The 22,726-nt window shown below is 41.9% G+C and overlaps 1 protein-coding gene across 4 annotated transcripts in view; it reads left to right on the top strand.

The window, feature by feature from the left end:
• The first annotated feature begins 2,624 nt into the window (after positions 1–2,624).
• HGF (hepatocyte growth factor) overlaps positions 2,625–22,726 on the top strand; it is a 79,397-nt gene continuing 59,295 nt past the window's right edge. For 2 of the 4 annotated variants that reach the window (XM_087967847.1, XM_087967846.1), the window contains exon 1: positions 2,625–2,918. In XM_087967847.1, coding sequence (XP_087823973.1) covers positions 2,852–2,918 — 67 coding nt within the window. In that variant the 5' untranslated portion in view covers positions 2,625–2,851. The remainder of the gene's footprint in view (positions 2,919–22,726) is intronic. The other 2 variants (XM_087967848.1, XM_087967849.1) reach the window with 2 other exon arrangements.

Raw genomic sequence — 22,726 nt, 5'->3', positions numbered from 1 at the left:
GAAAACAAAAAATCCGAGAAGACGATACAGGAAGTCCTTGACTTACAACCACAATTGAGCCTCCAAATCCCTGTTGCTAAGTGAGACCTTTGTAAAGTGGGTCTTTATCCCATTTGTATGACCCTTCTTCCTACTGTGAATTACTGTGCTTCTTAAGCTAGTAGCACAGTTGTTAAGTGGATCTGTTTTCCCCATTGTCAGAAGCTCACAAAAGTGACCTCGGGATACTGTGACGGTCATAACGACGAGTCCATTGCTAAGCATCTGAAGTTGGATCCCATGACCACGGGGGATGCTACAATGGTCATAAGTGTGGAAAACTAAGTCCCTAAGTCACTTTTTTTTCCAGTGCCGTTGTAAGTTTGAACGGTCACTAAATGAACTGTTGTAAATCCAGGACTACCTGTACTGTGAAGATAACGAGACATATTGTTGTGGTTCGCCGGCAGCCTGTGCAGCCGGCAGCAAAATTGGACAGTGTTGAAGAACGGGGACCAATCTGGGAAACTGGGGAGGACTTGGATGAGGGTCCTGTGTCTAAGGCAGGAATGGGGCCAGGGCCATCTGGGAGTGAGGTGCTGACTCCGGAGCCTTCGGAGTCTGGCAGCAGTGAGGAAGAGGAGCCAGGGGAGCCTGTTCCCAGTGCACATGTGCACAGAGCTGCTAGAAGGCAAGAACAGCTAAGACAAAAGGGGCGACTCAGGAGTAAGGCTGGGAGGTGATTGGCCCTCTGATAAGGTATAAAGGAAGTGCAAAGGCAGAGAAACCTTTGCAGGAAGCAAAGTCGTTCACTCTATTCAGATTAAACCATGAAGTTCTGTGTGGACTTTGTACTTTGGTTGGTTTTTTACAGTTCATTTGGCACTTTAGTTTTTGGCAGCAATTCAAAGGAGAGAAAGGTGGATGCTTATCTCGAGGGACTGTTTGGGACTCATTACGAGCTGGGAATGAACATAATTCCCAGCACAGAAATGAAACAAGAGTTGTTTTAACTAAGCATGTGCTTAGTTATGGTCTCAGGCAGCCTTGGTCAGAACACATATTATCAACAGGAGGCAAGGTTTGACTGCGGGAAAAATGAATATTTTGCTGCAGAACTCAGTTATGGGCTTTGGGGTGAACAAAGTAATTTTCAACCGATGGTGAAAAAAGAAAAGAAATTTAAGGCTTCGGATTATCATCTCTTTATCGCCGTTCTCGATTTGATGCTTTCCAGCTTCTTTGAAAGTGTCCGAGCAACTATAAATAAAAAACCTAAGCAACTGTAAATAAAAAATAAACAAATATATGATAGGTGGGTCCAATCCTCATGCGTGTCCTATGTATAATGAAGACTCGAGATAATAAAACTGCCAAGATGATAAAATTCCTCAGTGAGGCCCCGTGTTTAAATAATAGGCCAAGTTCGATCTTTGGGTTTCTTCGGGTGGCTTTGTGTAAGTTGTGTGAAATCAGATACCCAGGTTGACCCAGCTGTGTGAATGGTTGCTATTCCTTTGGCTGATATGGCGCCTACTTGAGGCTGAAGAATTTTGAACAAACAAGCATGACAAGTATCTCTGTTACTCTCTTTTCCTCCCTCTCTCTCTTCTTTCCCTCTCTCCCCCTCCTTTCCCCTCTCTCTTTCCCTTGCTCTCCTTCCCTGCTCTCTCCTGCTCTCTCCCTCTTACTCTCCTCCCTTCCCACTCTCACTTACTCTCCTTCTCTTTCTCCCTTCCTCTTTCTCCCTCCCTCGCTTACTCTCCTTCCCTCACTCTCTCTCCCCTCCTCTCTCATTCTCTCCTTCCCTCTCTCCCTCCCTCTCTTTCTTTCCCTCCCCCCTCTCTCCCTCCCTCTCTTTCTCACTTTCTCTCTCTCTTTACCTTCCTCCTCCTTCCTTTTACGCCACTTCCCTCCCTCTCTCTTCTTTCCTCCCTCTCCCTTCTTCTTTTGTTCTCTTTCCCACACTCTCCTTCCCTGCCCTCTCCTGCTCTCTCCCTCTTACTCTCTTTCCTTCCCTCTCTCTCACTCCCACTTTCTCCCTTCCTCTTTCTCCCTCCCTTGCTTACTCTCCTTCCCTTCTTCCCTCTCCTCCTCTCATTCTCTCTCCCCGCCTCCCTTTCTCTCTCTTCCTCCCTCCCTCCCTCCCTTCTTCTCTCTCCCCCCTCTCCCTCCATCTCTCCCTCCCTCTCTTCCCTGGCCCCATCACCTCTATTAGAACCAACCCAGGTAACCCAAAGCGCCTCCTTGCTGCACCCTCTTTGATCCAAACGGGGTGCAGCGCCCAAGTAAGCCCGAAGGTTGAAACCTCCACCAACAACCCAACTTTTCTCAACCGAGATGGAAAGAACGCCAAGAAGCGACCCATTCGGGGCTCTAACGGGCTAGATTTCTGCGCTCAGGGAGTTTTTTTTTTAACTTAAGACAAATCCTCCAGGCTCCTCGAAGCTGCTACTAAAGCGGAGCTGCCGTCCGTCCGTCCCCGGGTCGGAGCAGCTTCTCCCCACCGCCTTGGATGGGACGCCCCCCACCCCTGCACCAACCCCCCCCCCCGGAAAGGTGGGCTCTGGCCGTCGGCGCTGCGCTGGTCCCTGTGCCCCTCGGTTCCCCCTCCCCGGCTGGGAAGGCGGGGAGAGCGCTGCTGCGAACGCGCTTTCTTACCGTCAGAGGGAGTTGGGACCCTGAGGTTTCCTGCGTTACTCACTCGCCCAAACCCGGGCTCCTTGCAATAAATAGCAGCTCCTCGCCCTCGGGCTCCTCTGTTGCCGCCTCCGACTCCTTTGGCGACCCCTGGAAAGGGGGAAGAGCCCCCTCCTCCCGCCCCTTCGCCACCGGCCCCAGGTAGCCAGTCCTCCCCTCCTCCGTCCCATCCATGTGGACTCACCAGCTGTTGCCACTCGGACTCTTCCTCCACTCCGTCCTGGCCGTCCCGCTGGCAGGTTAGTTTGATCTCCGGCCGGCCGGGCGTCGCTCTCGGGGTCCCAACGCTCGGCCGAGGGGCTGGTCGTGGAGACGCGCACACGCGTGTAACCCGGGAAGTGTGGGAGGAGAAGGGGAGGAGGAGGAGAAGGAAGAAGAAGAGAAGGAGGATGTCTGGGTGCTCCGGGCGCTTGGAGGAGAACGCCGGCGAGGGGTGTTGGGCGGAATGCAACCGTCGGGGGATGTCTTTGCGGTCGTGGAGAGGCGCACACGCGTGTACGCGGGAGGGAAGGGAGGAAGAGGAGGAGGGGAGGTGTGGGGCTCCGGAGGCTTGGAGGAAAACGCCGCGAGGGATGTTGGGCAGAATGCAATCGTCGGGGGATATTGAGGGGTCGTGGAGACGCAGACACGCGTGTACGCGGAAGGGAAGTGGGGAAGAGGAGGAGGAAGGGGAGGTTTGGGCTCTCCGGGCGGTTGGAGGAGAACGCCGCGAGGGGCGTTGGGCGGAATGAAATCGTTGCGGTCGTGGAGACGCCTACACGCGTGTCCGCGGGAGGGAAGGGAGGAAGAGGAGGTAGGGGAGGTTGGCCGCTCCGGGCGTTTACAGGAAAACGCCTCCAGGGGCTTTGGGCATATTGCAACCGTTGAGGGATGTTGTGTATCGTTGCGGACGTAGAGACGCGTATACGCGGAAGTTTGCGCGCCGCGCGCGGCTCTTTAAAAGGGTTCCTCACTGGGCGAGCTCAGGGTTCAAGAAGTGTGTTCTTGGACCTCTGCTTGCCCGCCCAGTTTTTTTTTTTGGGGGGGGACCAAGCGAGGTGCTGTAGTCGGGACAAGAGGAGAAGCGGGAGAAAGAAAAATCCGGCGGCGCAGGGGTTAAGTTTGCGGTGGGACGCCTCTTCCCGGGACAGGTTTAAAGGGAAAGGGGAGGCAGGAGAAAATCCTGAAGCAGACCCCCGCCCCGCCCCGCCGCGTCCCCAAACGGCTGGCTGGTCTTTGCAGAAGCGCCTTCGTTTTCCTTTTGCAAACTTCTGTTGCGCGCCTTTGTGCCGATAAAGGAGAATATTTGGAGCTCGGGGTTGAAACGCGGAGTGCTTGGTGCTCTCTGAGCTCGGTGGTTTTCTTGCAGGCGTTTCGTAAACCCGAGCGAAGCTAAGATCAGCGCTGACGACGAGCACCGGTGCTTTCTAGTTTGGGTCATGAAAACGTCTGCAAGCAAACGTTACCAAGCTCGGACAGTTACTCCCCCGCGTGTGCTTGTGTATACAAACAGAAAGGAGGCGCGCGTGCGTTCTACAAATGTTGTGTTTGTGTATGTGTGTGTGTGTGTGTAGATAGATAGACAGACAGACAGATCTTTCTACCTGCTCTTCTATATCTTCTCTCTCTTTTATCTTCTATCATCTATCTATGATTTATGATATATGTACCTATCTATCTACCCTTTATCCTCTGTATATTCTTCTCTCTTTTTCTGCCTGCCTGCCTCTGCCTGCCTGCCTACCTATCTAAATCTATCCTCTTTTCTATCTCCTCTCCTCTATACGTTCTCTCTTCTATATCTTCTATCATCTAATGATTTATTACCTATTTTCCAACTATGCATCCACATATCTATCATCTATGATCTATCTATTCTCACTCCTCTCCTCTCTTTCATCTATCTATCTATCTATCTATCTATCTATCTATCTATCTATCTATCTATCTATCTATCTATCATCTATCTATCTAATCTACCTACTTTCTACCCTTCTCTCCTCTCCCTTCTTCTATATCTTCTATGTTCTATGATTTATAATCTATGTATCTCTTCCCTATGATCCATCATTTATGATCTATCTATTTTGTCTCTCCTTTCTATCTATCTATCTATCTATCTATCTATCTATCTATCTATCTATCTATCTATCTATCTATCTATCTATCTCTTGTACGTGTAAGCAACCCGCAAGGCTGGCGCGCCAGTTACACGTGCAAAACCGCTCGGCTGTTGGGCGACTGGTGTGCCAGCTTTGGGTAAAATCTCCGCTTTCAATTCCCGATGCGGATGGGTGGGAGGGATTCAGCCCTTTGGGAAGGAAGCAAAAAATCCCCTCCCTCGCCCGTCCGGTCTTTGGGAATCTGTCCGCTGGCGCCGGGTGGATTGTTCCGTGTCGAGCCGAGTTTATGACAGGCGACTTCTCTGAACTCTACCGGTGCGACTTCCAGCGCTTGTGCGTGACCGGGGTTTTGGGAGCCAGTGAGTTGGTTATTTTTTTTCTCCATCTCTGACCGATCCCAACTTCAGACAAATGGCAAGAAAGGAACACACAAGAGAGGAGCGAGGTGTAAACGCGCAACGCTCGTTGGAGAGATATTTTTTCCTGAGGGTCTTGGATGGGAATTGCAGCTCTCCCATCTTTTTAAAAAAGTTTTCTTTTTCTTTCTTTCTTTTAAAAAGCGCATTTGATTCTTTGTCTCTCCCCCCCCCCCCCTTTTCACTGGTCTGAGTTGAGACAATAGAATAGAATAGGATAGGATAGAATTAGAATTAGGAATAGGAATAAAATTAGGAATAGGCATAAAATTAGGAATAGGAGTAGAATTGGAATTGGAATTGGAAATGTAATAGGAATAGAATTAAGAATAGGATAGGACAGGATAGGATAGGATAGGGTAGAATTGGAATTAGAATTAGGAATAGAATTAGGAATAGAATTAGAATTAGGAATAGGAATAGAATTAGAATTAGGAATAGGAATAGAATTGGAATTGGAGATGGAAAAGCAATAGAATTAGAATTAGAATTAGAATTAGAATTAGAATTAAAACAGAACAGAACAGAACAGAACAGAATAGAATAGAACCGATTTTTTTATTGGCCAAGTGTGATTGGACACACAAGGAATTTGTCTTTGGTGCATATGCTCTCAGTGTAACATTAAAAAAAAATACATTCATCAAGTTGAGACAAGATACAGAGGCCCCAAAAAAATCTGTTGAGAGGACTTTAGAGAGAAACAGGAAGCAAGTAAGGCTCACCTAAATGCTGGGCATGAAATTTTGCCTTTGTAGGTCAAATTAAGAAGGTTTTTTTTTCCTGTAGGGGGGGCGGGATGAGGACTCCTGACCCAAAAGCACTAGCGACATGTAGATGTCAACAAATAAATAGAATACAAACAGGTTCCTGTGGAGTAGACATTGGGAGTTGACTTTGGGGTCCCCAAAGAGCTTTGACTTGGATGCCAACCAGATGGAAGCATCTCAACAACCTTGATCAAGCTCCAAAAAAAGAAAAAAGAAAACCCCAAGGTTGGATTTGGTTAGTTATGGGTGTTTGCAGGAGATGATCAAGAACATTGTAAAGACGGTGGCCAAGATGATGTGGAAAAAAACAGGTGGAATTTCCATTGCTCCGTCATGGCTGCCATCTTGACTTTTTTTGACTGTGCTTTGAGAGCAACGCTGCAGTTGGGATTGGATGGGAGTCTCAGAGAAAATCCCAGGCTTGGGGTCTTGATTGGGAAGCTAAATCACATCCAAGAAGGCAAGAGAAAACTTCTATTGATCTATCAACCTGCTGATCTACCTCTCTGTGTGTGTCTATTTCTCTCCCTCTCTATTTCTATCTCCCTCTCTCTCATCTGTTGATCTATCTCTTGATCTGTCAGTCTCTTGATTTGTCAACTTATTGACCTACCAATCTATCTCTGTTTCTCTCTCTTGACCTATTTCTCTATCTCTCAACCTATCTATCAATCTGTCAATCTCTTGATCTGTCTATTAATCTATTGATCTGTCAACCTACTGACCTATCTCTCTGTGTCAACCTATCTCTCTACCTCTCTATTTCTCTCTCTCTCCTTATGTATTGATCTATTGACCTATCTATTGATCTATCAATCTCTTGCTCTATCTGTCAATCTATTGATCTATCGACTTACTCTCCTACCAATCTCTCTCTCTCTCTTTCTCTCTTGACCTATTTATTTGTCTATCTCTTGACCTATCTATCAATCTGTCAATCTATTGATCTATCTATCTATTGATTATGGACTTAGTGACTTACTGACATATCCATCCACCCACCCATGTCTGCCTGCCTGACTGTCTGTCTGTCTGTATCTACCTCTATCTATCTTTATCTGTTTATCTGTCTATCTCTGTCTTTCTCTGTCTATCTGTCTGTCTGTCTATTTCTGTGTCTATCTGTCTATATCTATAGCTATCTATCTGTCTGTCTATCTGTCTATTTCCATCTGTCTATCTATCTCTGTCTGTCTCTGTCTATATTTATTTGTCTGTCTGTGTCTATCTGTCAATCTATCTTATTTCTATCTATCTGTCTATCTGTCTGTCTATCTATCTCTATCTGTCTGTCTGTCTCTGTCTATCTCTATCTGTCTATCTCCGTCTTTCTCTGTCTGTCTGTCTGTGTCTATCTCTGTGTCTATCTGTCTATATCTATAGCTATCTATCTGTCTGTCTATCTGTCTATCTCTATCTATCTGTCTATCTATCTCTGTCTGTCTGTCTCTGTCTATATCTATTTGTCTGTCTGTGTCTATCTGTCAATCTATCTTATTTCTATCTGTCTGTCTATCTCTGTCTGTCTGTCTGTCTGTCTGTCTGTCTGTCTGTCTGTCTGTCTCTGTCTATCTCTATCTATCTGTCTATCTGATTGATTTGCATGTCACCCAACTTGTCTAGGCATCTTCCCTACTATTGACCTCTGAAGGCATCAAGAGTACTGATTAACTTTACTGTTACCCTTGCAAACATTATATAAAAATATAGTTTACACATCGGGAAAACTGTAGCTGCTCATATTGTTCCAATTTTCAGTAATTTTTCCAGTCATAATATATATCCATTCAAAATATTAGAGCAGGCTTGTCCTTTTACCTTTCCACTCCCGTGGCAGATACATTCTATCAATGACGAGGTTGGGTCTGGGATTTTCTCCATTTTTTCATTCTGTCCCCTTCCAAATAACTTCGCCATCTAAGCAATGCCATCATTAACATTATCTGAGGCACAATATTTTCTTTGGATCCCTTGGATGTTGTTTCAGTCTTAGTTCCTCCTTTTGAAGGAAATAATAATAGCATTTAACTTAAGTAAAGGTGTGGGTACAATTTGAATCCACCCTTTAACACCTAACTGATTTTCTTATTTTTCTATTATGGATGCTATGACACCCACTCCTCTTAAAAAAAACAAACCATTTTTTAAATCTCAGTTACAACTCTTTAATCTCAGTTACAACTCTTTCTTGAGGTGGATGGCTACAGACATTAATTAAATAAATGTATAAATCAAATTCCATTTAGAAGTTTTCTGCTGCGGGATGGGTGATTCTATTTGTTACTGGCTTTGTAGAAAGCGATCATTTCATATTTCCATAGAGGTTTGGATTTTCTACAGCCGACAGTAAGATTTATATTTAGCTCCAGTGCAGGGGGAAAAACACCCCTTTAACCAAATACATGCTCACAATTTATCTTAAGTTTGAATTAAACTCCTTTTAATACAGTCAATTAAATGATGTAGTCTAGCCATCGGATCTGGGTTGCAAAACCTTGAACGAGTCCAGAGTGACAACTGGCAGTTTTCTATCTCTCTTCATTGCCCTCATGTGGACATCTGGATTTTTGCAGCCTAAAGTGGACATCCTTAAATTGTTAGAAATATGTGTGCAAATTGGTCTGTCTGTCTGTCTGTCTGTCTGTCTATCTATCTATCTATCTATCTATCTATCTATCTATCTATCTATCTATCTATCTATCTATCTATCTATCTATCTATCTATCTATCTATCTATCTATCTATCTATCTATCTGCAAAATACCCCTCACACATCATCACAAAATCTCCAGAAACGTAAAGCCTACAAACTTGAAATTTGGCCTGTATGTTCCTCTTGGCTTCTAGGGGCTCGCTAAGAAAGGATTCTTCAAAATGGCCATTAGAGCATTAATATTTCCTATATTATTATTATTAACACACTCTTATGCTAAGGAGTTCTACTCCTCCTCCCCACCTGAAAAGAAATCTCTTCCAAAGGCAAAACACAAACAGAGGAGTTTCAGTTGCAGTTTCACAGCACCAAGCAGCTTTAGTACAGAACAGTTAAGCTAAGCCACGCCCAGGCTCCTTGCTGTCTCCTTGCTCACATAGCAAATACTCTTTCAGTTTCCAAACAGCCCTCAATTTTCTCACACACTGACAGGACACTATCCAGATGCCTACTGATGGATGCTGGTAGGCAGAAGCAGAATTCCCCCCCCCTTATTTTCCTCCCCAAAAACTAAGCCAAACCACATAGTTTCATAGTGAAGCATGGGTATAGAGCTTGTGTGTGTGTATATGTGTGTGTGTGTTCTTTCTTTTTTCTTCTGCAAACTGTTTCCTCTCTATTTTTCCACATGACAAAACTCTGCAGGTTATAATCCACCTAAGAGGCAAGTTTTATTAATATCTATTTGAACGCTTTCCTCTTTCTAAGTGTCTCTGATCAGTTAAATAAATAAGGATCAAAACCGGTCAAACTCCCTCCCTTCTAATATCCTGGATTAATACTGTGGCCTCATGTGAACTTTCTGAGGTAGATTAGGGTCACAAAACAATTTATGCAAGGCTATCTTGGAATTAAATGTCAGACCAGGAATTTGAACCTGAAAACCTTCGTTAGTATAAAATGTACAAAACGTGCTACATTTTGTCGTGTGTTGTTAAAAGTTTCCAGCAGGTGCAAAGAACAACACAACATACTTGCCTTAAAAATTCTGACTTTTGCAAATGTCGAAAGCAGTTTATTTCTGCACAGGACACAAAGAGGAGATAGTGTGGACAACAATCTTGCACACATTTATCTTGGAATACATCTTTTTGAACCCAGAATATTTACTTCCTGAGAGCAATAAAATTGTATACCAGTTTAACCATCATAGTACAGAAACCTGACCCTAAGTCTACTAGGGGAGTTAACTCTTTATGGAATTATGCTTCCTAGTACAGATAGATAGCCCTTGATTTACAACCAAATAAGTGAGCCCAAAATTTTGGTTATTAAGTGAGACATTTCCTTTTTTTTAAAGTTTTTTTTATTTTTTTTAAAGACAAACACTAACAAACACAAACATAAAATATCAACATAAAACCATCTTCCAAAATACAGCGTGTTGGTTGGCACATTTCTTCTGTGCAATGTCATAATATCAACAGTCTTACCCTTCCAAACATACATTCATATTACATAAATCAACTATACATATTATATCGTATTATATTGTATTATTATTATATCATCATTAGACTCAACTACAAATTCACATAATTCTTATTGAGCAAATCTTAGTTTTAACCAATCTGAGAACATACAATTCATTTCATTATATTCAATTATATAATATCTTTACATTATATTATCTTGCATATCACACAATTTCTTTTTTATAACTCATTTTACTTCTCTATTTTCTTATCTAACCATTGATAAAATAGATCCCAGATTTTGTAATATTCTTTATCTTCTTGCTCTCTGATTGCTAATGTCAATTTACTCATTTCGGCACATTCCATCATTTTCTTAATCACCTCCTCTTCTATCGGATTTTTTTCACTCTTCCAATTTATAGCAAATACAATTCTAGCCGCTGTTAACACATTTATAATTAAATATATCAATTCTCTACTGTATCCTTCAGGCAAGATACCCAATAAAAATATCTCTGGTTTCAAATCTATGTTCTGTTTTGTCATTTTTCCAAGCCATGGATGAATTTTAGTCCAGTATCTCTTGGCTTCCACACACATCCACCATATATGATAATATGATCCAGGTATCTGATGACACTTCCAACATTTCTCTGACTTATTCTTGAACTTCCTTGTAAGTGAGACATTTCTTAAGTGAGTGATCTCCTTTTGCTTCCTTCGGACAAGCGAAGTCAATGAGGAGGCCTAGATTTGCTTAACAAACCCGTTGCTCCCTTAATAGCTGCAGTGGTTTGCTTAACAAAGGTGACAAGAACAGTCATAAAATGGGGGCAAAACTCACAGAACGAATGTCTCACTTAGCAACAGAAATGTTGGATTCAATTGTGGTCATAAGTTGAGGATTACCTGTATTCTGACTGAGGAACCAATCCCATAGTTTTAAGCAGCTCGGTGTTTCCTTGGGACCCTGTCTGAAAAACAGAAAGGGCGAACTTGCTAGCTTAATCAGAATGGAAGCTGGAAGGAACCTTGGAGGTCTTCTAGTCCAAGCAGGAGATCCTATATCCGTGATGGCGAACCTATGGCACGTGTGCCACAGGTGCCACACAGAGCCATTTGTGCCAGCACGTGAGCCACAAGCAAACTTATCTCACTGCACATGGGCGCACCTCCCAGCTGATTTTTGGCCTCCCAGAGGCTTGAGGAAAGTCTTTGCAGGCTGAAAAATAGGCCCGTTTCATCACTTCCTGTATTTCCAGAAATATCGGAAGTGACGAAACGGGGCCATTTTTTGGCTGCGAAGGCTGCAGAAGCTTTCCTCAAGCTTCTGGGAGGCCGAAAAAGGCCTCAAATGAGCCAAAAATCATCTGGGGGGCACAATGCAGGCAAGGGGGTGGTGGGGGAGGGGGGATTGCACATGCATGCGCAGGGGGCGTAGGCAGGGCATGCGCCATGCCTTCTGGGTGCCGGCACGCAAGCGCATGAGCACAAGCTCACACACAATTTTTGGTACAGGAGTCCAAAAAGGTTAGTCACCACTGTCCTATATCATTCCAGACAAGTGGCTGTCTAGTCTCTTCTTAAAAACCTCCAGTGCAACTTCTGGTGGTAAGCCGTTCCACTGGTTGATTGTCCTCACCATTAGGAAGTTTCTCCTTAATTCCAGGTTGCTTCTCTCCTTGATTACTTTCCATCCATTCTTTCTTCTGGTGCTTTGGAGAATAGCTTAACTCCCTCTTCTTTGTGGCAGCCCTTCAATTTTGGAAGACTGCTATCATGTCACTCCTTAATCCTTCTTTTCATTAGACAGAAGCTACTCAATCAATCAATCAATCAGTTTATTGCAGTCTTAGACCAGAGTCCAGAACAAATAAACGCTCTCAGTAAATATACAATTAAAAATTCTGGTATAAAGTAATGAATAATTAAAATCTATAATAAAATCCAGTCTGTCAATTATACATGATCTAATTGATTGAGTGATTGAACCTACTCAGTTCCCAATTGAATACTTTTGCTGGCTTTGATGTTTATTTTATTTATTTATTTATTTATTTATTTATTTATTTATTTTGTCAAGCATGTATGAGAAAACAAGTATGTATAAACATAACATATAAACATATAAGTATAAACAGGTATAAATATATACATGATAAATGAGTACAAATAAATGGGGACAGTAGGACAGGGACTGTAGGCATGCTGGTGCGCTTATGCACGCCCCCTTACAAACCTCTTAGGAATGGAGTGAGGTCAACAGTAGACAGTTTGAGGTTAAAGTTTTGGGGTTTTGAGGATGTAACAACAGAGTCAGGTAGTGAATTCCAGGCATTGACCACTCTGTTGCTGAAGTTGTATTTTCTGCAATCAAGTTTGCAGTGGTTTACATTGAGTTTCTATCTGTTGTGTGCTCTTGTATTGTTGTGGTTGAAGCTGAAGTAGTTGTTGACAGGTAGGACTTTGTAGCAAACAATTTTGTGTACTAAGCTTAGATCAGACCGCAGGCGGCATAGTTCTAAGTTGTCTAGGTCCAAAATTTTGAGCCTGGTGGCACCAGGTATTCTATTGCGAGCAGAGGAGTGTAGTACTCTTCTCGTGAAATACCTCTGGACTTGCTAAATCGTATTAATGTCCGTTATACAGTGTGGATTTCAGGCAGATGTTGACATAAATACTTTGTACTGGGTAGCTGTTCACCTTGCTTCTCCTTAATAAATTGCACAGTGGGAAGTGGGAAAAGGAAAGGTGTCAGAGGACACTGAGAAACAATGTCCTTTGGTCCTTTCCTCCATAAATATGACAAAGTTGATGGCCCTCAAAAGGAGAGAGGAAACCGGTCTTATGGCTGCACCTGAACTTCCTGCAACACACTGTGATCAAATCCCTTTTTTGTGGCGTTTCCTTGTTATTCTTTCCAAACCCAACGGAATGTTGGAAATAAACTGTGGAAAGGGACCTTCTCTGCTCTCACCAACTTAATGATTCTCCAAACGCTGAAAAGCATCGAACCAAAACATGGGTGTCAGGGGGAAAAGGGGTAATAGAAAGGTTGAGTTCAAACGTTAGCTATGAATGGTGAGGAAGTCTGGGCGGGATCTGCAGGCAAGAAAATTCAGAAATACATTTCTCTCCCTCTCCCCCCTTCCTTCCTTCCTTCCTTCCTTCCTTCCTTCCTTCCTCCCTTCCTTCCTTCCTTCCTTCCTTCCTTCCTTCCTTCCTTCCTTCCTTCCTTCCTTCCTTCCTCCCTTCCTTCCTTCTCTCTCTCATCATTTCTTCCTTCTTTCTCTCTCTCTCCCTTCCTTCCTTCTTTCTTTCTCTCCCTCTCCCTGTCTCTCTCATCCTTCCTTCCTTCTTGCTTTCTCTTTCTCACTTTCTCTTTCTTTCTTTCTTCCTTTCTTTATTTTATTTATTTTTTTATTTATTTATTTGATTTGCTTTTTACAAGATAATTACAAGTGTATACATAGTTGTGAATATATGAAATGGGTACATATAAGAAAATAAAGAATAAGAGAAACAATAGGACAGGGACGTTTGGTGCTATGCTTTAGGAAAGGGGTGAGGTCAATCTCTAAGGTTAAAGTTTTGGGGTTTGGGAAGAGACTTTTCTTTATTGCTTCTTTCTTCAAGTTTGGTGCTTTCTTTCTTTTATGGTTAAAGCTGAAGTATTCATTGACAGGTTTCTTTCTTTCTTTTTTTTACTTTGCTTAGTCTTTCTTTCTCTTTCTCTTTCTTTCTTTCTTTCTTTCTTTCTTTCTTTCTTTCTTCTTCTTTCTTTCTTTCTTTCTTTCTTTTTACTTTCTTCTTTCTTTCTTACTTCTTTCTTTCTTTCTTTCTTTCTCTTCTTTCTCTCTTCTTGCCTGCAGAGCCTGGCCAGATCCAGCCAACTTTTGAACTCAACCTTTCTATTCCCACTTTCTTTCCCTCTTCCAGGCCATGTGAACCAGGTGAATTATTTTTTAATATTAAGGGGTAGGAAAGCCTTATGGAAGCCAAACTTCCTCACCATTCATGGACAAGGAACTGTCTGAAGTTGGTGAGCATTTTTTTCACCACTGAATTTCATTTTGTTAGATAGCATCCAATGTTTAAGTCTGTCAAGATCCATCTGTGTCTTCTAAGCCTATCTTCTGGAGTGTTGGCTATTCCTGCCAACTTAGTGTCATCTGCAAATTTGATGAGTTCCCTATCTATCCCCTCATCCAAATCATTGATAAAGATTGTGATGACCCGGGGTGTGGCACAAAAGCAACAAAGTCACAAAAATAGGCATAGTCCCTTTAATACCTCCAGCTTGGTCTCCCAATGTCCAGTTATCATCGGCTGGAGAAAAAACTCCCAAAAACAGTTTTCAAAGGGAAGAAATTCCGTGCGAACTCAAAGCACATATAAATGATAAATAAAAAAACCAACACAGACCACACTGAAGCAATTAATGAGGCAGGGCAGGATAAGAGATTGAAGACATCAAAAGATAACGAAACACACACACTTGGGAGGATGCCAAAACTCAGATAAGACTTGACAAACCAGAATAATTTCACACTTTGCTTCCAGCAACTTTGCCATGCGTAGTTTGCCTTTTTAAACAGTTTTCCCAGCTGCAGCCCATGAAGGGGATCAGGGCCCTTTCCTCCCCCATAAACCACGCAACTCACATTGCTCCCTTCTCCGTTCCTCCCTGCGTGCCCTAGGATGAAGAGGGGGTGGGACTGGGTCTTCCTCTGAATGCCCAGCTGGACTGTGACCTTCCCCAGTTTCTTCCACAGCCACCAGAGCCACACTCCCATTCCCTGTCAGCTGTTCCACCTCTCCCTCGGAATCAGACTCCAACAGGGGCATGACAAAGATGTTGAAGAGTACTGGGCTTAAAACAGAGCCTTTGGGGTACTCAAGTGCATACTTCCCTCCATGTAGATGCAGTTCCATTGACGACTACACATTGAGTGCAATTGGTCAGACAGTTACGAATCCATTTGGTGGTGATGCTGTCTAACCCATATTTCTCTATGTTATCAAGTAGGAGGTTGTGGTCTACTTTATCAAATGCCTTACTGGAACCCAAATAAATTATATCCACAGTGTTCCTTTGGTCCGCTAATTTTATCACTTTTGCAGGCAAAAAAAAATCACCCACGCTTGATATTGCAGATGTGCAACTACCATAATAACATGGTTGTTAAGTGAATCTAGCTTCCTCATTGGCAGAAGGTCATCAGAATTGATCACCTGACCTCAGGTGACACTTGCAACCATCATAAATATGAATTGGTTGCTTGCCAAGTGTCTGAATTTTGATCATCTGACCATGGGAATGAGGCAATGGTCATAAGGGTGAAAAACAGTCATAAAGTCACTTTTTCAGTGCTGTTATAACTTTGAATGGTCACTAAATGAACCATTGTAAGACAAGGACTACTAGCAGATGTTTAATGTGAAACTGGCAAAAGATTTGTATATACTGTATTCATTTTTTTTTCTTGGTCTTCTTGATGTGAGATGAAGAAGTTAGATAGAAAGGACCTTAATTCTCTTCATCCATAGCTTGATGTCTGAATCCAATTGTGTTTACTGGGGACAGATTTTTAAAGCAGGGGAGTGCAAATTTTATGGCAATCTGGGAATGTGCACAAATTTCCACCAATTTTAGAACCAGTTGGATTTGCTGTTGTTGAAGGACTTAAACCATTTTGAAACACATATTTAATATATGAACACAAAGCTTGCTCCATCTAAAGTTGTATATTGAAGGTAAAGGTTCCCCTTGCACATACGTGCTAGTCGTTTCTGGCTCTTGGAGGGTGGTGCTCATCTCCGTTACAAAGCTGAAGAGCTAGCGCTGTCTGAAGATGTCTCCATGGTCATGTGGCTGCCATGACTGAATGCCTTTGAAGGTGCATGCATCGCTGTTCCCTTCCCACCAAAAGGCTCCCCATTTTTCTACTTGCATTTTTTGCAAGCTTTCGAACTGCTAGTTTGGCAGAAGCTGTGACAAGTAACGGGAGCTCACTCCATGATGCGGTGCTAGGGATTCGAACCGCTGAACTGCCGACCTTTCTGATCGACAAGCTCAGTGTCTTAGCCACTGAGCCACCGTGTTCCATAAATTGCATATTAGAAAAGATAGAACATATACTTGGTTATTCATCCCCTTCCCTCTACCCTTCCCTCCTCCAAGGCTTAATTGGCTATGCATGATTGTGGCTGTGTATTGTTTGAATAATATCGTTTGGGAAACTGATCTGGTGAGCTAACATCTTTATTAAGTCCTTCTGTGTTGGTAGTAGAAAGTGCAACTCATCTTGTCTATTCAAATTCCCATCCACCACCTTTTCATGTTAACTTTTGCCAGGCTTTGGTTGTTGTTGTTTTTTTTTTTTGTAAGCAAAAAAAGAAAGAAACAAAAAACGCACTCGGCAAAGATGGGAACGGGAGTAGAAAATTTTTAAAAAATGCATCTGGGAAGAATTTCTATGTTCAGATCCCCAAGGATTGAATTTTAACCCTGGATCGCTTTTGCTGATGTGCCAAAAAATTGCTCAAGTGCTGTTTATCTACAAGTCACTAAATGAATTGTTGTTAGTCAAGAAGTATCTGTTCTCTCTCTCATCATTAGAAAACTTAGGAAAAGATCAAAAGCACATCCTCAAGGCCTGATACTTTATTCATGCTTTGGCAAGTCTGCTTCTTTTCTCTCTTTTTTTAGCAATTGTATTCATTTAACAGTGAGCCTGGCATGTTTTATCTGAAAGTTTGAGAAGCTACAAAATAATGCAATCAACAACAAACTATTTTTTCCAGCCAAGATCTGATTTATTTTCCTGCACAATAACTCCTTCCATGAAGAAGAAAAGAAGAGATAGAATAGATAGATAGATTTCTTTATTGGCCAAGTGTGATTGGACACACAAGGAATTTGTCTTGGTACAAATGCTCTCAGTGTACCTAAAAGAAAAGAGACATTCATCAAGAGTCAAGAATCATCAGGTACAACACTTAATAATAGTCATCGGGTACAATAAGAATAGAATAGATCTTCCTAAATTTATTTATTTGTTCCAGACAATACCAATAAAAATACATAAAAAATACTTTGTGGAACTCAACAGGATAATAGCAAAATTTATTTGGCAAGGGAAAAAAAATGAGAATAAATTTAAAAGCAATGCAAGATGTGAAGAGCGGGGGGGTATGGCACTCCTAAATTCGGAACTATATCACAGTGCAGTTTCCTTACCCTGGTTGAAAGAATGGGTAAATTTATCGAATAAAAGAATATTATTTCTAGAAGGCCATGATCTACAGAGGGGGTGGCATGCATTCTTATGGACATGGGGAAAACTAAACAGAATTACTTCCACAGACGTAATTAGAGACTCTTTATTGGCTAATTGGAATAAAATAAAGAAAAAACACTATCTAAAGATTCCGATTTGGATCTCAATGATGGAGGCGATGATACATCCAAACAATCTGGATATTAACAAGATGATAAAATATAAAGACCTACTGGATGCACAAGGAACTTTAAAATCATGGCAAGATCTCCAAGAACAAGGGCTATGAATTGACCGGTGGGCTTACCTCCAAATACAAAATAAATATAGACAGGATAAGAAAGTTTTTGGAATCTAGAGTAAGCACAACAATTAGATAAAATCTTACTAGGTTCAGACAAAAAAAATATAACCAAATTTTACAACTACCTACTAGAGATAGAATTAGAGGAGGAAATAGTCAAAGGCAATATGATAGCTTGGAGTAGAAACATAGGATGTAGCATCACTTTAATAGAATGGGAAAAGGTCTGGACCAGGAATAATAAAATCACAAAATCAGCAACATATAAAGAAAATACCTATAAAATGTTTTACAGAAGGCATCTCCTTCGAGATTAGCGAAGATATCTCCTAACATGAATCCGAATTGCTGGAAATGTAAAAAGAAGCACGGAACATTCTATCATATGTGGTGGTCCTGTACAGAGGCCCAAAGATACTGGCGAAGAATCAAAAAATGGTTGGAGGAAATTACTGCTGAGCAGATTGAATTAAAACCAGAATTCTTCCTATTAGGGATATGCAATAGACAATTTTCAAAAAAAGCTAAATATATAATATTACACATACTTACTGCAGCTAGATTAGATTTTGCACAATGTTGGAAACAAGCTGATATTCCAGCAGAGGAAATAACTATTCAGAAAATAGTAAACTGTGCAGAAATGGATAAATTGACCCTAGCACTTAAGGATAAAGAATCAACAGAATATTACAAGAGTTGGGAATGTTGGTACAATTGGATAGAACAAAGATAGATAATATAATAGTAAACATTATTAAACTATAAAGGAGATTAAGCTACACTGGTAGTAACTATATATTCGCATTAAGATTTAATTGTAAATATGACACCAATAATGATAACAAAGAAGGAACCACAAACTGTCAATAATGGAATTGCCCTTGATTCATTTTTTTGTTTTCTTTGTTTTTCTATGTTGTGTATGTGTTTGTTAATTTATTTTAATTGTATATTCAATAAAGTTTGCTTTTTTTAAAAAAAGAATGGAATAGAACAGAACAGAACAGAACAGAACAGAACAGAACAGAACAGAATAGAATAGAATAGAATAGAATAGAATAGAATAGAATTCTTTATTGGCCAAGTGTGATTGGACACACAAGGAATTTGTTTGGTGCAAATGCTCTCAGTGAACCTAAAAGAAAAGATACATTCATCAAAAGTCAAGAATCATAAGGTATAACACTTAACAATAGTCATAGGGTACAATAAGCAATCAAGTCATACTAGGAAACAGTCAATAAAAATCATAAGGATACAAGCGACAAGGTTACAGTCATACAGTCACAAGTGGGAGGGGAGGGGTGATAAGGAATGATGAGAAGATTAACAGTAATAGTAGTGCAGACTTTGTAAATAGCTGGACAGTGTTGAGGGAATGAGTTGTTAAGCAGAGTGATGGCAATCATGGAGAAAACTGTCCTTGTGTCTAGTTGTTCTTGTGTACAGTGCTCGATAGCATTGTTTTGAGGGTAGGAGTTGAAACAGTTTCTGTCTGGGATGTGAGATGTCCGTAGATATTTTCACAGCCCTCTTTTTGACTCGTGCAGGATACAGGTCCTGTATATATAAGAAAAGATGAAAGCTTTGAATGTAGACTACATCCAACTGCAGAATGCAATATGCCTCTCTGCCTTGTACGATGCCAATCTTTTGGGAGAAAAGAGTAAAACCAGGATTTGCTGGGTGAGAAGGCAGATATGAGATGGAAAAAACACAATTGCAGGTTGTCTCTCATAGTGTAAAACTAGTTAGAGACACATCACCCCAAAACAGCAGCATAATTCCATGAAGTTGTTATTATTTTTAAAAGTCTATCCAATAAACAGACAAAATAAGATTTGGATCCCAGTTGCAGCCTATAAATTCCAGGCAGTGTCTATTTCAGCGGTCAGTAACCTTAAATACACAAAAGAGCCACACCATTTAATTCCGGAGCCAACCAGAAGTCCAGTTCCCCCACCATAGAGTCTCCTCCTACCACAGCATCCTTTTCCCTCTGTTCTGACCAAAGCTTCCTGAGACCATAATTAAGCACACACTTCGTTAAAACAACTCTTGTTTTATTTCAATAGAATAGAATTCTTTATTGGCCAAGTGTGGTTGGACACACAAGGAATTTGTCTTGGTGCAAATGCTGTCAGTATACATAAAAGATACATTTGTTAAGAATAATAAGGTACAACACTTAATGATAGTCATAGGGTACAATAAGCAATCAAATCACACTAGGAAACAGTCAATATATATTATGTTCATTCCCAGCCTGTAATGAGTCCCAAACAATCCCTCGAGATAAGCACCCACCTTTCTCTCCTTTGAATTGCTGCCAATAACTAAAGAGCCAAATTAACTGTAACAAGCCAAACAGAGTACAAAGTCCCCACAAACTTTCAAGGTTGAATCCGAACAGAGTGAACGACTTTGCTTCCTGCAAAGGTTTCTCTACCTTTGCATTTCCTTTATCCCTTAGGGAGGGGCAATCACCTCCAAGCCTTACTCCCGAGTCACCCCTTTTGTTTCAGCTACTCTCGCCTTCTAGCAGTTCTGTGCACACGTACACTGGGAACAGGCTCCCCTTGTTCCTCTGCCTCACTGCTACCAGACTCTGGAGGCTCCGGAATCAGCACACAACTCCCAGATGGTCCTGGCCCATCTCTGCATTGGACACAGGACCCTTGTCTGAGTCCTCCCTAAACTCTTGGATCTCTCTCCGTTCTTCCCTCCTCTCCGATTCTGCTGCCGTCTGCACAGGCTGCCGGCGAACTACAACACCTTCTACCTGTCCCAACAGAAAACCCTATCAATTGTGGAGCCAACCAGAAAACCCACCCTTTGCCATAGAGTCTCCTCCTAGCACGCTGTGCTTTCCCCCCTCCCCCAACCAGAAGGTCCTCTCAAAATTATGGCACTGACCAGTGACAGAGAGCCTCAGCAGAGGGATGAAAGAGCCACATGCGGCTCTAGAGCCAGAGGTTGCCGACCCCTGATCTATTTCCTGGAGGTATAAAAAAGTGTTTTGTTTTTTTAAAATGCAAACTCTTTGACAAATTTCATGCATCTTCTGTATTTTGTCTCTGGTGTTTTTGCAACTGTTTTCCAGGAAAATGAAGGTAGCTGAGATTCATCTGAAGTTGCCTTTCAATGTACGATACGTTGTAAAATCTATGCTGTGGGGATTTGAATGATTCATTCCATTTCAAGTTATTGGATTTTGAATTATCCATCTGTTGCAAAAAAAAAACAAAAAAACCACAACAACCCGGCTTGGTTAAAACGGATCAGCTTTCTCGTGTGATAAAGAATGAGCCAAAGTACCAACTGACATTCTTTTCTTAATTAAAAACAGAAAGCCTGCTTGATTAAGCTTCATTAACTGAAGGCTACTGGCTAGGCAGCCGCTCTCTCTGTAGATAAATATCTATTGGGATTTGAGCCATATGAAAAATGTAATCTGCAGCTCTGGTGTGTCTTGAGATTTTAGATAATTTCAAGAAAAATCAAGACGGTGCGTAGAATTAGCACTTTTTATATGAGTAATCCTTGACTTACAACCACAATGGAGTCCAATGGATTTCTGTTGCTGAGTTAAGGGACTTTTGCACTGTTCTATGACCTTTCTTGCCACTGTTGTTAAGTGAATCACATGGTTGTTAAGTGAATCTGGCTTTCCCATTGGCTTTTGTCATGCCTCTGTTGGAATCTGATTCGGAGGGGGAGGCCGAACAGCTGACAGGGAGTGGGAGTGTGGCTCCATTGGTTGTGCATGAAACTGGGGAAGGGCACAGTCCAGCTGGGCAGAGCAGGGGGGAGGTACAGCAAGGGAGAGGGAATTCAGAGGAAGATCCAGGCCCACCCCCTCTTCATCCTAGGGCATGCAGGGAGGAACGGAGAAGGGAGCAATGTGAGTTGCATGGCTTACGGGGGAGGAAAGGGCCCTGATTCCCTTCATTAGCTGCAGCTAGGATCACAGTGTTTAAAAAGGGAAGCTGCTCATAGAAAAGTTGTTGGGAGCAAATCGTGAATTATCTGGTATCATCGAGGCTTATCTGTGTTCCTGGAAACCTCCCAACTGTGTGTGTTTTGCTGGGCTTTCAAGTCTGCAATTCCTTCTCCTGCCCTGTCAAGTTAATTACTTCACTTTGGTTTGTTTGGATTTTAAGTTACAGTTGGTGTTTACCCTGTTTTGGACTTAATTTTCTCCATTGAAAGGCTGTTCCTGGGAGAGTTTTTCTCCAGCCAGAAGATAACCTGGACATTTGGGAGCAAAGTTGGAGATAATAAAGGGATTCTTCTTGCTTATTTGACTGTGTTGCCTTTGTGCCATGCCCCAGGTCATCACAGCTTTGCTTGTTGGAAGATTCACCAAAGGGGATCACGTGACCCCGGGACACTGCAAATGTCATAAATGTGAGTCAGTCGTCAAACATCCTGCAAACATCATAAATATGAACCAGTTACCATGTAACTGAATTTGAATCACATGACCAGAAGAATACCGTAATGGTTGTAAGTGTGAAAACCGGTCATAAGCCATTTTTTTTTCACTGTCATTGTAACTTTGAATGGTCACCAAATGAACTAAGCAAAGGACTACCTGTATATGTCTCAATGCTATTATTATTGCTATTTCAAGGCAAATATCTGAAGCCTTGGAGATAAGTCAGTTCACCCTAATAATTCTAGTGATCTTTTGGCTGTACCACATCATACCAACATGTTATGTCTCACCTGTTATGCACTAAGACATGAACACAAGTTCCAAAGATGCTTTTTTTTTAGGAGGCAACTGGAGTTTCTGGTTTTTCTTTGAAGACGTTTTGCTTCTCATCCGAGAAGCTTCTTCAGCTCTGACTTGGATGGTAGGGAAGGGAAGGATTGATACTCCTTGCAGACAGCTGGTCATTTGCATACTTTTAGAAAGTTGTTGAGGCCACTTGGAGGTTTATCTGCATCCTCAGGGTCACCTGAGTAGTGCAAATGGGTTTGGAGCCTTCTTGGAACTGATGAAAGGAGCTGTGTTATAGTCTGGAGATAG

Source organism: Notechis scutatus, chromosome 6 (assembly GCF_049901735.1).
Source record: "Notechis scutatus isolate UNSWTSFEM ecotype Mainland chromosome 6, rNotScu1.2, whole genome shotgun sequence".
Classification (NCBI taxonomy): domain Eukaryota; kingdom Metazoa; phylum Chordata; class Lepidosauria; order Squamata; family Elapidae; genus Notechis; species Notechis scutatus.
This window is presented reverse-complemented; position numbering and strand designations above follow the sequence as displayed.